This window comes from Anomaloglossus baeobatrachus, chromosome 6 (assembly GCF_048569485.1).
Source record: "Anomaloglossus baeobatrachus isolate aAnoBae1 chromosome 6, aAnoBae1.hap1, whole genome shotgun sequence".
In the NCBI taxonomy this organism is placed as follows: domain Eukaryota; kingdom Metazoa; phylum Chordata; class Amphibia; order Anura; family Aromobatidae; genus Anomaloglossus; species Anomaloglossus baeobatrachus.
In genome coordinates, this window is record NC_134358.1 from 551,177,352 (window position 1) to 551,192,041 (window position 14,690).

A 14,690-nucleotide genomic window follows, 5' to 3' on the forward strand; every position below is an offset into this window, starting at 1 on the left:
GCGGATGGTCAACACCCTGCTCAAGGGACTTGAAGGGTACGCGGCCGCGTACCTGGATGACATTGCCGTCTTCAGTCCCACCTGGGAGGACCACCTAGAGCATCTAGCACAGGTGCTCAGGCGGATCCACCGGGCAGGTTTGACCATCAAGCCGGGAAAGTGTCAGCTGGCCATGAGCGAGGTCCAGTACCTCGGTCACCGGGTAGGCGGGAGAACACTGAAGCCCGAGCCTGAGAAAGTGGAGGCCATCGCATCCTGGCCCACCCCCAGGACCAAGAAGCAGGTGATGTCCTTCTTGGGGACCGCGGGGTACTATAGGAGGTTTGTTCCATGCTATAGTAGCCTGGCAAAGCCCTTGACGGACCTCACCAAGAAGAAGCTGCCCTCTGCAGTCGATTGGACAATGGACTGCGAGACAGCCTTCCGGGCCCTAAAGGACGCCCTGTCCAGCCCGCCCGTGCTACAGGCAGCCGACTTCACGCGGCCGTTTGTAGTACAGACCGACGCCAGTGACTTCGGCCTCGGTGCGGTGCTCAGCCAGGTGGACTCTGCGAGCCAAGAGCACCCAGTCTTGTACCTGAGCCGGAAGCTGTTACCGAGGGAAGTGGCCTATTCCACAATGGAGAAGGAGTGCCTGGCCATAGTGTGGGCCCTGCAGCGTCTGCAACCCTATCTATACGGGCGCCACTTCATCGTGGAGACGGACCACAATCCCCTCAGCTGGTTGCACACCGTCTCTGGGACGAATGGGCGATTGTTGCGATGGAGCCTTGCGCTCCAGCAATACAACTTCACCATTCGCCACAAAAGGGGCCGTGACCACGGTAACGCAGACGGGCTGTCCCGACAAGGAGAGGTCGCGGACGGGCGCACGGGGGAACACCGGAGTGTGCTGCCCCCTAGCGCCCTCAAAAGGGGGGAGGTGTGAGGTAAATCCGGAGATATGACGATAAATCATGATATTCAAGTATGTCAGGAAGCCCTCTCCTGGTGTCACCCCCCCTTTCCTTCACACAACTGGTTTAGCAACAAATCCCATGGCCATCTCCTGTGATATGGAGATGAGGTGGTGTGGGAACAATGGACACAGGATGACTCCCTGCCGTCACCCTGTAACAAGAGTTGTATCTCATTAGCAAGGCTATGGAACTAGCCAGACAGAACGACTCCAGTAAAAAATGGTTCATATCTCGCAAGCCATATTTCCGATAAATATGGCAACCATAAAAATGGTGTCTCCGCATGCGGACGATGCTGGCACACCCTTTTTATGGGAGCAGGACATTGGGAAATGCCCCAGGCGTGATATCAGCCAATGGGGAACTGGCAGACAGGTCATGAGTCCCCTCGTTCTGTGGCTAAATTCATAGCTGTCACAATGAGAGCGTTGGCGTCCGCCTACGACGCTCCCAGGCAAAGTTATGGCCCATATTCCATGTTGGGATATCGTCCATAACTCAAGCCAGGGGTGGAGCAGTGCTCCCTGTGAGGTCACGAAGGTAGGAGGGGACCTGGATCTGCCCAGGTTGATAACCCTACTTCGGCCATTTTCCAGTGTTCTTTCGCTGGGGGTCACGTGCAGGAAACATCTGCGGGAGTTCCTAGAAACCTGGTCTACAGCGCCCCCCTGTGGCCAGACGCACAAGGTAACTGATTGAATTGCATACCTGTTGTAAACCATGCTTTGATTGTAACTGTACTCTGACATATGTATATTCTGTAGATTCCCTATTGTATATATTGTAGTTTCTAGTGTGCTTTAGGCTGATTAAACTATATAATTAATCTTGGGCTGTTCTGTTATCTCGATCTTGAATCCCACGTCTGTGTGTTCGGCTAATAGTTACCGTGAAGCGGTTGGTGGCAGCGAGTTGTGCCAAGGATTATTGTGGGGAGGCCAGTGAGACTCGGGAAGATATTATATATTCCGCCCGCGGAGGTCGGGGGAATATATACCCTACTCTCACCGGGGACCCTTCACTAATCGGCATAAGTAGTATAGCGGCCTCCTTGCTTATTGTCGGGCAATTCCATAATTGGCCTGACTATAAGAGGGGCGCTAGAGAGCGCGTCACGTGCTCTGTCTGTCGGTCGGGAGGTATAAAGGAGGGGTGACTCCTGCTTGTTACCCCCCGATCGTGACGTACTGGTAGCCAGCGCGGGGGATTTCTGAGTGACCCCCCCGGTGGTTTGTGACAATGATGATGAAGAGTCGAGTGTAGAACGTCAGTGGTCACCGTTCCATTCTTGGATCTTAGTCGGGTCAAGGAATAGATGTGTCTTACTGGCTCCTCATACACCCCAAAATGTTTTTACCCCAACCTTGGCTCCGTGCCGGCGGCCTCCCTATTTAATCCCCCCAAAGTGCAAATCTTTACGTTCCCTCTTGGCTGTGGCTGAACGATTCTAATTATTTATGTTTATATTTTCTCCATTTTATATACAGTAAATATATATTGCCCAGGTTTGTGAATACATTGATGTTTTTTGCCGAGTGTACAAACTTGTGAATGTTTTTGGTAATGTATATTCTTATCTCTAAAGATTTTTTTTTTTTAATCAGGGTGTTTATATTCATTGATAAGGCTGAGTTCTCATGTCCAGTAATCATCTGTTAGAACAGATCCAGCAGTGATCCATTGGCAAAAAAGTTCAGATTTTCATTTATTGTAAAGTATCCCTTTTTTTGTTTACTGGATCAAATGGAAGATAAATAGCAATCTGTTAACGGATCCGTTTTCCATAGACTTCACTGGTAAGAAAAACCAAAAAAAAAAAAAACACTCCTCTCACTGCCTGGGGTAACCCTTGACTCTGCGCACTCCTTCAAGCCACACATTCAAGCCCTTTCCACCGCCTGCCAACTCCAACTCAAAAATATTTTCTGGATCTGTACATTCCTCGACCAAAAATCTGCAAAATCACTAGTGCATGCCCTCATCATCTCCCGCCTGGACTACTACAACCTCCTGCTCCGTGGCCTTCCTTTTAACACTCTTACTCCCCTCCAATCTATCCTAAATTCTGCTGTCCGACTAATTCACCTATTTTCCCACTATTCCCCGGCCTTTCCACTCTGTCAATCCCTTCACAGGCTTCCCATCGCCCAAAGACTTTGTTTTAAAACACTAAGCTTGACCTACAAAGCCATCCACAACCTGTCTCCTCCTTACATCTGTGACCTAGTCTCCCGGTACTTTTATCTCCTCTTCCTACAATAGCATACAAGATTTCTCCCGTGCCTCTCCCATATTCTGAAACGCTCTACCCCAACACATCAGACTCTCGCCAGCTGTGGAAACCTTTAAAGGGAACCTAAACAGAATGAGCCTATACAGAACACTATGTGTGAGGAGCATTGCTGGGGCAGATCACATTACAAAACATTGCATAAGAGCATAGAAAAAAAAGAAAGAAAGACAATTAAGGTTGGAATTAATTCCTAAATGGCATTCATTAGCAAATCTTGATTGGTTTGCATATGGAGGTAATGATTAAAGTACAGTTAGATGGACAGTTTCTAGTGACATTGGGACTAGAATGTTCTTAGCACAGGAACCTATGAGCATGTGCAGTAGAAAGCTCCGCTGTTGTGACCTAGAGCGAGTTTGACAGTACAGGTCACATCAGCCATTCAGAAAGGGTGGACAGCAGTGTGAGCAGCCTCTTCTTACCTCAGCACCCCTGATATCTCTAAGATTAGATCAGATACACAGGGTGGACAGCAGTGTGAGCAGCCTCTTCTTACCTCAGCATCCCTGATATCTCTAATATTAGATCAGATAGACAGGGTGAACAGCAGTGTGAGCAGCCTCTTCTTACCTCAGCACCCCTGATATCTCTAATATTAGATCAGATAGGGTGAACAGCAGTGTGAGCAGCCTCTTCTTACCTCAGCAGCCCTGGTATTTCTAAGATTAGATCAGATACACAGGATGGACAGCAGTGTGAGCAGCCTCTTTTTTCATCAGCACTCCTGGTATTCGATCAGACACACTAGGAGGACAGGAATGTGAGCAGCCTCCTCTTATTTCAGTACCCCTGTTATCCCCAGTATTTGATCAGATAGACAGGGTGAACAGCATCAAATTATCTCAGTACTCCTGGTATCCTCAGTATTAGATCATATAGACAAGGGGGACAGCAGTGGGAGCAGTCTCTCCTTAACTACGTACCCCTGGTATCCCCAGTTTTAGATCAAATAGACATGGTAGATAGCAGTGTGAGCAGCCTCTTCTTACTTCAGCATTCCTGGTGTCCCCAGTATTAGATCGGGCAGAATAGATGGACAGCAATGTGAGCAATCTCTTTTTTCCTCAGCGATCCTGGTATCCCCAGTATTTGATCAGATATACATGATAGACACCAGGGGAGCCATTTGGGCAGCATCGACTTATCTTAGGACTCTTGGCATCCTCAGTATTACTATGTATATACTAGGTGCAAAGCAGTGTGAGCAGCCTTTCCAAGTAGCCCTGATATCCCCAATATTAGATCAGATAGACATGGTGGATAGCAGCGTAAGCAGCCTCATCTTACCTCAGCACCCCTGGTATCTCTAGTATTAGATAAGAATATCCATTGTAACACATCTTTTTACATTAAAAGGGAACAGTGGAGCTTTGTTTGCATATGATGGGAATGGTGGAGTTTCATACTAGTGATGAGCATGCAGATGTTTGGAATCGTGCGACTCATGTACCGAGTTTAATTGAAGTCAACGGGGAACTCAAACATTTTTTCAGAAGATTTCCCAGAAAAATGCTCAAGTCCCCCATTGACTTCCATTATACTCGGGTACACAAGTCGCGCCCTTCTGAGCATTCAACCACTCGTTACAAGTACCAACCATCTGAGCACAGCAGTGCCCGCTCATCACTAGTTATCAGTACTGAGCACCTGAGCATGGTAGTGCTCGCTCATCACTAGTTACGAGTACTGAGCACCCGAGCATGGTAGTGCCCACTCATCACTAGTTACCAGTACAGAGCACTGAGCATGGTAGTGCCCACTCATCACTAGTTACCAGTACAGAGCACTGAGCATGGTAGTGCCCACTCATCACTAGTTACCAGTACTGAGCACTGAGCATGGTAGTGCCCGCTCATCACTAGTTATGAGTACTGAGCACCCGAGCATGGTAGTGCTCGCTCATCACTAGTTACGAGTACTGAGCACCCGAGCATGGTAGTGCCCGCTCATCACTAGTTACGAGTACCAAGCACCCGAGCATGGTAGTGCTCGCTCATCACTAGTTACCAGTACTGAGCACCTGAGCATGGTAGTGCCCGCTCATCACTAGTTACGAGTACTGAGCACCCGAGCATGGTAGTGCTCACTCATCACTAGTTACCAGTACTGAGCACCTGAGCATGGTAGTGCCCGCTCATCACTAGTTACGAGTACTGAGCACCTGAGCATGGTAGTGCCTGCTCATCACTAGTTACGAGTACAGAGCACCCGAGCATGGTAGTGCCCGCTCATCACTAGTTATCAGTACTGAGCACCCGAGCATGGTAGTGCCCGCTCATCACTAGTTACGAGTACTGAGCACCCGAGCATGGTAGTGCTCACTCATCACTAGTTACCAGTACTGAGCACCCGAGCATGGTAGTGCCCGCTCATCACTAGTTACCAGTACTGAGCACCTGAGCATGGTAGTGCTCGCTCATCACTAGTTACGAGTACTGAGCACCCGAGCATGGTAGTGCCCGCTCATCACTAGTTACGAGTACAGAGCACCTGAGCATGGTAGTGCCTGCTCATCACTAGTTACGAGTACAGAGCACCCGAGCATGGTAGTGCCCGCTCATCACTAGTTACGAGTACTGAGCTCCCGAGCATGGTAGTGCCCGCTCATCACTAGTTACCAGTACTGAGCACCTGAGCATGGTAGTGCCCGCTCATCACTAGTTACCAGTACTGAGCACCTGAGCATGGTAGTGCCCGCTCATCACTAGTTACCAGTACTGAGCACCCGAGCATGGTAGTGCCCGCTCATCACTAGTTACGAGTACTGAGCACCTGAGCATGGTAGTGCCTGCTCATCACTAGTTACGAGTACAGAGCACCCGAGCATGGTAGTGCCCGCTCATCACTAGTTATCAGTACTGAGCACCTGAGCATGGTAGTGCCCGCTCATCACTAGTTACGAGTACTGAGCACCCGAGCATGGTAGTGCTCACTCATCACTAGTTACCAGTACTGAGCACCCGAGCATGGTAGTGCCCGCTCATCACTAGTTACCAGTACTGAGCACCTGAGCATGGTAGTGCTCGCTCATCACTAGTTACGAGTACTGAGCACCCGAGCATGGTAGTGCCCGCTCATCACTAGTTACGAGTACAGAGCACCTGAGCATGGTAGTGCCTGCTCATCACTAGTTACGAGTACAGAGCACCCGAGCATGGTAGTGCCCGCTCATCACTAGTTACGAGTACTGAGCTCCCGAGCATGGTAGTGCCCGCTCATCACTAGTTACCAGTACTGAGCACCTGAGCATGGTAGTGCCCGCTCATCACTAGTTACCAGTACTGAGCACCTGAGCATGGTAGTGCCCGCTCATCACTAGTTACCAGTACTGAGCACCTGAGCATGGTAGTGCCCGCTCATCACTAGTTACGAGTACTGAGCACCTGAGCATGGTAGTGCCTGCTCATCACTAGTTACGAGTACAGAGCACCCGAGCATGGTAGTGCCCGCTCATCACTAGTTATCAGTACTGAGCACCTGAGCATGGTAGTGCCCGCTCATCACTAGTTACGAGTACTGAGCACCCGAGCATGGTAGTGCTCACTCATCACTAGTTACCAGTACTGAGCACCCGAGCATGGTAGTGCCCGCTCATCACTAGTTACCAGTACTGAGCACCTGAGCATGGTAGTGCTCGCTCATCACTAGTTACGAGTACTGAGCACCCGAGCATGGTAGTGCCCGCTCATCACTAGTTACGAGTACAGAGCACCTGAGCATGGTAGTGCCTGCTCATCACTAGTTACGAGTACAGAGCACCCGAGCATGGTAGTGCCCGCTCATCACTAGTTACGAGTACTGAGCTCCCGAGCATGGTAGTGCCCGCTCATCACTAGTTACCAGTACTGAGCACCTGAGCATGGTAGTGCCCGCTCATCACTAGTTACCAGTACTGAGCACCTGAGCATGGTAGTGCCCGCTCATCACTAGTTACCAGTACTGAGCACCCGAGCATGGTAGTGCCCGCTCATCACTAGTTACGAGTACTGAGCACCCGAGCATGGTAGTGCCTGCTCATCACTAGTTACGAGTACTGAGCACCCGAGCATGGTAGTGCCCGCTCATCACTAGTTACGAGTACTGAGCACCTGAGCATGGTAGTGCCCGCTCATCACTAGTTACCAGTACTGAGCACCTGAGCATGGTAGTGCCCGCTCATCACTAGTTACCAGTACTGAGCACTCGAGCATGGTAGTGCCCGCTCATCACTAGTGATAAGTACCAAGCACTTGTCAGCCAATCACTGATCATAGCACCGATCACAGTGGAAGTGGGCGGGAATAGAACTCTTTGTAGCCAATCAGATCATGGGAAAGATGCTAGCAGCAGAAGAGGAGTGTGCTGATCTTGGCGGAGGCAGTAACCTGTCCACTCATGGGATGATGTTTGTAAGAAGAACACAGTATGTCACAGTGGTAGTGTCATAAAAGACTTTTTTTTCCAAACAGCGCCACTCAAACTCAATGGATCTATAATATCAGACACAACCTATGAACAAGAGTGGTAGACTTTTTTTTTTCTATTCTCATTCTCCCACATTAATTAAGCACCCACCCAATATCCGAATTATATTTCACAAAAGACTCTTAAGCCTTCAGTTATCCATGATTAGAAAAATCTGCCATTTTTGGTGTGAAGAAATATTTTTTTTAAGCCCAATCCGTAGCAACCGAGAACATCACTGAGCCTCGAAAAACCTGCATTGCCCCAACCACAATGAACAGAAAAACCTCTTTATTTATTTATCAGATTTTTTTTTTTAGGAGAAAATATATCATTTTACCGCTCCGTACAAGTGCAGGTGCTTGTTGGTATTGGTATATTTTATTTTGCATGACATGAACCCGTCTAAGTTGGTGTGATTTTCTTTGTACCTTCTTCTGCTGCCGTTTTTCATGGTATATTTTGTACATTTTCCAGACCCATCCTTTTGATTTGTTCTTATTTTTGCTAGCCTCCAATGATCAGCCATCTGCTGCTCTCAGACTACTCTTTGGCCTAGGCTACACAGGTGATAAATCAATGGTGTGATGTAAGAACCAAAAAGATTCTGGTTACAAAACCAGCAAAGAGGTTGTCCATTTTCCTCTATTGATCGGGCGCCATCTTATGTGGAATCTGACAGCAAGTGCTCATTTTTCCTGCAGCACTCCCGCAGGAGAACCGAAGTATTGCACAAAATAAATTATAATCCATGGACGCTCCAGGCTCACCCAAAAAAACAATGCTCATACTAGCTGCACAACTGGTTAATTCATGGAGGTCCAAAACAGGGACCCCTCTTTATTAACTCCAAAATACGACACATTGCCCGTGTGGCTTAGGCCTTCCAATGCCTGTGATAAGATGCCATTTGTCAATGTAAGCAAATCTCTTGTTGATTGGTATAATTATTGTTAGAAAATTAATGCAATAATAAAAAAAAATACAGAACAAGCTGTAATTATTGTCTTATTAGAATTATTTTGACATGTGGGCGGGACAACGACGTGATTGACATCTGAGTGGGTTCTCTTATGACAAGGTGCTCACAACCATTACTATCTGTTATTAGCTGCTTTTATATACTTCATGTACTACAACCAGCAAAACCCCAAAGGGGATATTGGATTTACTGCCATTCCACCAGAGGACATCTCCAGAGTCAAGCAGTACTATCCGTTCCTATATCATTTAGTAAGAGAGATGGCAAGTGTGTACCTACATTGTTCACATGGAAAAACAGTAAGTCAATACTATCTCTTCCTACGAGTATATTTACAGAAAGAGACAAGGAAGCAGTACTATATATAGTAACATGTTATAAAAAGTAGGCAGAATTATCTGTACCTACATCATTTAGAGAAAAAGACAGGAAGGCAGTACTATCTACATCTTTATTTTTAGAGGGCGGCAGTACTATTTATACCAACATTACTTATGGAGAAGAAACAGCATTACCTATACTTACATAATTTAGAGAAAGACAGGAAGGCAGTACTATCCACACCTTTATTTTTAGAGGGAGGCAGTACTATCTATACCAACATTACGTATGGAGAGGAAACAGCATTACCTGTTGTGAATGTCAGTTATGCTTTTGCTGCTGTGAGGCTCCCTCTTGTGGCCAGGAATGGTTTGGACAGAGACCAGGTGTGCTGGAGCAATGCGCGTTTCCTTTGCTAACTCTCTGCCTATTTAAACCTTGGTCTGCTAGCAGTCTGAGACGGTTGTCATTTGTTCTTTAGTTTACCAGCCTTCTTATCTTGCTCCAGACCACATCTACCCCAGATAAGTGCTTTGTTCTTTCTTATGTTGTTTTGTTCTTTTTGTTCTTATCTGGGTTTGTCATTTGCTGTGGTTATTGTCCGTTCATTTGCATGCAGGAATCTTCCCTCTCTGTTGCTTTGCTGGGAAGCTCCCTGCAGCTATGTTTGGAGTTTTGCTCCTATAAGTCCATGTGTTTGTTGCTTCTTGAATTTGTAATTGTTCCTGTTTTCTGTTCATTGGTTTGACAAGAGCACCTGATATAGGACCGAGTTCAGATTGTGCGATCTGAGGACATTTTGTACTATCAGGTATTTGGATTTTTGTAGGGTTTTTCTCTGGCCACCATCAGCCCTTTTCCTATCCTTTCCTATTTAGTCAGTGGGGGCCTCACCTTTGCTAATCCTATCATCCATCTGTGTATTGTGTTTTCCTATATCACCGTAGTCTTTTAATGTGGGGGGCTTGCTATACCTTTGCGGTCTATTTCTGAGGCAGAGAGTTATTCATCCTTCCTTCCTTTAGGATAGTTAATTCTCCGGCTGGGTTCGTGGTGCACAGGATGTTAGTTCACCCCTCGACTACTTCTAGTGTTGATGGTTAGTAAGGGGATGGCGGCCAGATTAGTTGCCAATGCTCTTGTCACCTTTTTTTGCCAATGATCTATTGTGATCTTCCATGGTTCCGGATCATAACAATTACCTATACTTACATAATTTAGAGAAAGACAGGAAGGCAGTACTATCCACACCTTTATTTTTAGAAGGAGGCAGTGCTATCTATACCAACATTACTTATGGAGTGAGACAGCATTATCTATACCTTCACTATTTTGAGAAAGACAGGAAGGCATTACTATCTGTACCTACATTTTGTAGAGAAAATAAGGCAGCATTATCTGTACCTACATAATTTAGAGAAAGAGACAGGAATCCACTCCTTTATTTTTAGATGGAGGCAATACTACCGTATGTGTACCAACATTACTTATGGAGAGGAAACCACGTTATCTATACCTACATCATTTTGAGAAAGAGCTAGGGATCCATTACTATCTTTATCTACAATATGTGTAGAGAGAACGAGGCAGCGTGATCTATACCTACATAATTTACAGATGGAGACAAGGAAGCAGTACTATCTGTACCGACATCTTAAAGAAAGGAGGCAGAATTATCCATACCTACATCATTTAGAGAAAGAGAGGAAGGCTGTGCTACCCCCATTTTTATTTTTAGGGGGATGTAATACTATCTCTACCAACATTATGTAAGGAGTGAAGACAGCATTATCTATACCTACAACATTTTGAGAAGGAGGCAGTACTATCTATATCTACATTATTTGTAGAGAGAAGGAGGAAACATTATCTATATCTACAACATTTAGAGAAAGAGACAGGAAGGCAGTACTATCTGCATCTTTATTTTTACAGGGAAATAATACAATGTATACCAGCATTATTTATAGAGAAAATTAGTATTATCTATGCCAAAAATCTACAAAAAAGAGATCAGGAGGCAGTACAATCTGTGACAACATCATTGAAAGAGAGCGTTTAGGTGACAATAATATCAGTGTTTATGTCATATACAAAGAGACACCTGGAGGTATATAACAGTGCCTAAATCACTTATAGTAGGCAGCATTACAATTTCCTATTATACGTCTAGCATCTAGGGCAAGGTTCATAGTAATACAGTACTATCTGTCAAACACTGGTGAGGGTTTGTGTCGGAATCCACAAAAACCTGTATTCTGATGGAGCCTTTGTGGACACGGTGTGGTCTCCATCCTGATCGCATTGGTTTGTTTCGCACATGTACAAAAACGTGGCTACTCCAAAGAATATCAGGGCGATGGCACAGTGACAGTGCCCTCCTGCCACACCCCTGCCCCCCAGCCGTAGTGCCGTGGTTCTATCCTGTACACATAGTTTCAAATTCATGAGCCATGATGTGTTAGGTCATGCTATGGTAACCTTCTGCTTCCCCACATAGTGTTTGTTTTTGTGAATCTACCACTAGAGGGCGCTCACGTCTTAGCTGCCGTATATCAATGATCTGTCTCATTTCAACACACTTTGCATAAATCAAAGTGAATATAAAAAAAAAACTTGTGATATACGAGTATGTAATCCGGGAAATATGCTCCTTCCTCCTTTTTTAAGCCACAACTGCCTTAACTTATCATCAACTCTGTTAAACTTAAAAAAATCCACATTGGTTAAAATAAGAAGGACTGGAAGCTCTTTTTAAGGACTCGATTACAGCTCCCTATTGAAGACTATAGACAGGGGTCAGGGAGAATGATACAGAAACATTCACCCATGCTGTTTTACCCCAGTGTTGGATTCACAGCTGCACTGCTCAGTACTGCTGTATAATGTCCTCCATGCTGCTGTATAATGTCCTCCATGCTGCTGTATAATGTCCTCCATGCTGCTGTATAATGTTCTCCATGCTGCTGTATAATGTCCTCCATGCTGCTGTATAATGTCCTCCATGCTGCTGTATAATGTCCTCCATGCTGCTGTATAATGTCCTCCCTGCTGCTGTATAATGTCCTCCCTGCTGCTGTATAATGTCCTCCCTGCTGCTGTATAATGTCCTCCCTGCTGCTGTATAATGTCCTCCATACTGCTGTATAATGTCCTCCATGCTGCTGCTGCTGCTACTGCTGCTTCTTAACATGTGCTACATAGAAACAGGAGAGCAGGAATCCCTCATGCCTATGTACGCTTTGTAAGGGAGACATCAAAGTGGCGATTCCCAACCCACCAGCTCTGAGATGACTGAATTTAGAGCCTGCAGAGTGGAAAACTGGTGAAAAAATGCGGGATGCAAGTCAGAAATAGTGTTATTTCTTATGTACACCACAGCTTATTCTGAAAAGTCACTTGAACGGTGAAACCCAGACCAATCTGGTATTGATGATCTAAGAATACCATGCAGCAGCTTTCTCCTGTTTTACCCCAGTGTTGGATTCACAGCTGCACTGCTCAGTACTGCTGTATAATGTCCTCCATGCTGCTGCTGCAGCTTCTTAACATGTGCTACATAGAAACAAGGGAGCAGGAATCCCTCATGTCTCTGTGTGCTGTGTAAGGGGAAACTCTCCGCCTACTAGCTCAGAGACAACTGAAAACTACAGATAGAGCCTGAAGAGGGGAAAACCTGGTGAAAAAATGCTGGATGATCAGAAATAGTGTTATTCCTCATGTACACCACAGCTTATTCTTAAAAGTCACTTAAGGCTACTTTCACACATCCGGTTTGAGCACTGCGGCTCAATCCGGCTGTGAAAACTATGCAACGGATGCGGCGAAAACACCGCATCCTTTGCATAAGTTTTTACATGCGGCCCGTCCGGTTTTTTCCGGTTGCGGCATGCTACTGAGCATGCGCAGTGGAAAAAACCGCATGCGGCCCCATAGGTATGCATTGAAAAATGCGCCGCAGCGGCCGGATGCGGCGCGATGCGGTGTTTTTTGCCGGAGCAAAAAACGTTGCAGGGAACGTTCGATCCGGCCGCGGCATCGGCTAAATCTGCCGCATGCGGCCAAAACCGGACCGAACGCAAGCCCCTGCGGCACAATACGGCACTAATGTAAGTCTATGCAAAAAAAAACGCAACCGGCATTACAAAAGGTTTTTCTGCAGAACGCCGTATTGTGCCGCAGAGCAAAAATCCGGATGTGTGAAAGTAGCCTGAACGACCGACACATTAAGTTCCTGTAAATTAAAAGGGCCGTTCAGAACTCTGTATATAGAAAGGCTATCAGATCGGTGCGGGTGCGACACCCAGCACCAACAGTGACCAGTTGTGCTCGGTGCCAGCAGCAGCCAGAAATGATCAACAATATCGTGACCACAGCAGATCTACTCCTATTTATTGGAATCTGGGTGGTTGTGTAGTCTTCAGCCACAGCCAAAATACAGTTGACGAAAGTGTAGTTCCGCTCTATTACTGATCGATTTTGACTGCTGCCGGCACAAAGAACAACTGATCAGTGGGTGTGGGGTGCTGGGTGTATCACCCAGGCCAATCTGGTATTGATGATCTAAGAATAGGCTATCAATATAAAATACTGGACAGCTCCTTTAAGTAGTGTGGAATAAATGCATATGTATTTAGCTCCCCCTAGTGGTGGGCTCAGGCAAAAAAAAAAAAATCAAATGCCACTTTTTGCAATTCGTACAACTTTACAGCAGACAATAACTCTTAGTGAAGTCTCCTTTGGCACCCTATGATTTCTCAAGGAGTTTCAAGACTTATTGGATAAAGTTTTCAACAGTTGACTACCTCTGCGATTTAGATGTTCCCGTTCCATCAGAAAACATTTTTCTATTTTTAAACCCCAATTTACACAGAAAAGGGATTTAGAAATTTTTTTTCTTAGTTTTTCAGTTTATATTTTGTAAAAAAAAAAATCATAGTAGTGTTTCATCCTCCACAAGGTAAGAAGCATCACTCCAGCTGACAGACCAGGGCTCGATGGTAAACTGTGCCCACCAGGAGTTTCCCTTCATAGACGGATGCACAGGATGACCCCTGGATCACCGACCCATTGTTCGCAAAGACTTTGGTGATGATGGGATTATCGGAGTGAATATTCTGCACGCGGTAGACCTGATGTGGAGAACAATAGAGAGGAAAAAATAAGTGAGTACACCCTAGAGAAGAATATAGGTCACATGCAGTTCACATATGGTACATGGCACCCAAGAGGCAGCAGTTATCTCTTTATGGGGCAGATTTTTCTAATTCTGACCATGGGTGGTAGCATTGGGGTACACAGACAGAAGAGGATTCCTGTGCAAAAAGAATATATGCAGCCCAATAACTCATAAAAATGCAAAATTGCACCTGCTTTAGAGGTAGGAATGGCCTCCTTACCTCTTGGGCCCCTGCGCGGCCGCACAGGTTGCATCAATAGTATGTCCGCCCCGGGAAGTAGAATGGTTTCTACACTGCAGCTAGGGGGCAGCACACACACAATGACAACCATTCTCAGACAGTGACACCTGATAAATGGATGTCACTATTATTGGGGTATCGTAGCTGGATCTGCTATGGGAGAGTCTCTGGATCGGCTATGGGAGCGTCTCTGGATCTGCTATGGGAGCGTCTCTGGATCTGCTATGGGAGCGTCTCTGGATCTGCTATGGGAGCGTCTCTGGATCTGCTAT

At 46.2% G+C, this 14,690-nt stretch overlaps 1 protein-coding gene across 2 annotated transcripts in view; it reads right to left on the reverse strand.

Moving 5' to 3' along the window:
* Window positions 1–10,233: 10,233 nt before the first annotated feature.
* Window positions 10,234–14,690, reverse strand: part of LOC142243602 (serum paraoxonase/arylesterase 2-like) — a 36,596-nt gene continuing 32,139 nt past the window's right edge. For both annotated transcript variants that reach the window (XM_075315677.1, XM_075315679.1), the window contains one exon: window positions 10,234–14,130. In XM_075315677.1, the coding sequence (XP_075171792.1) occupies window positions 13,969–14,130 (162 nt within the window). In that variant the 3' untranslated portion in view covers window positions 10,234–13,968. The remainder of the gene's footprint in view (window positions 14,131–14,690) is intronic.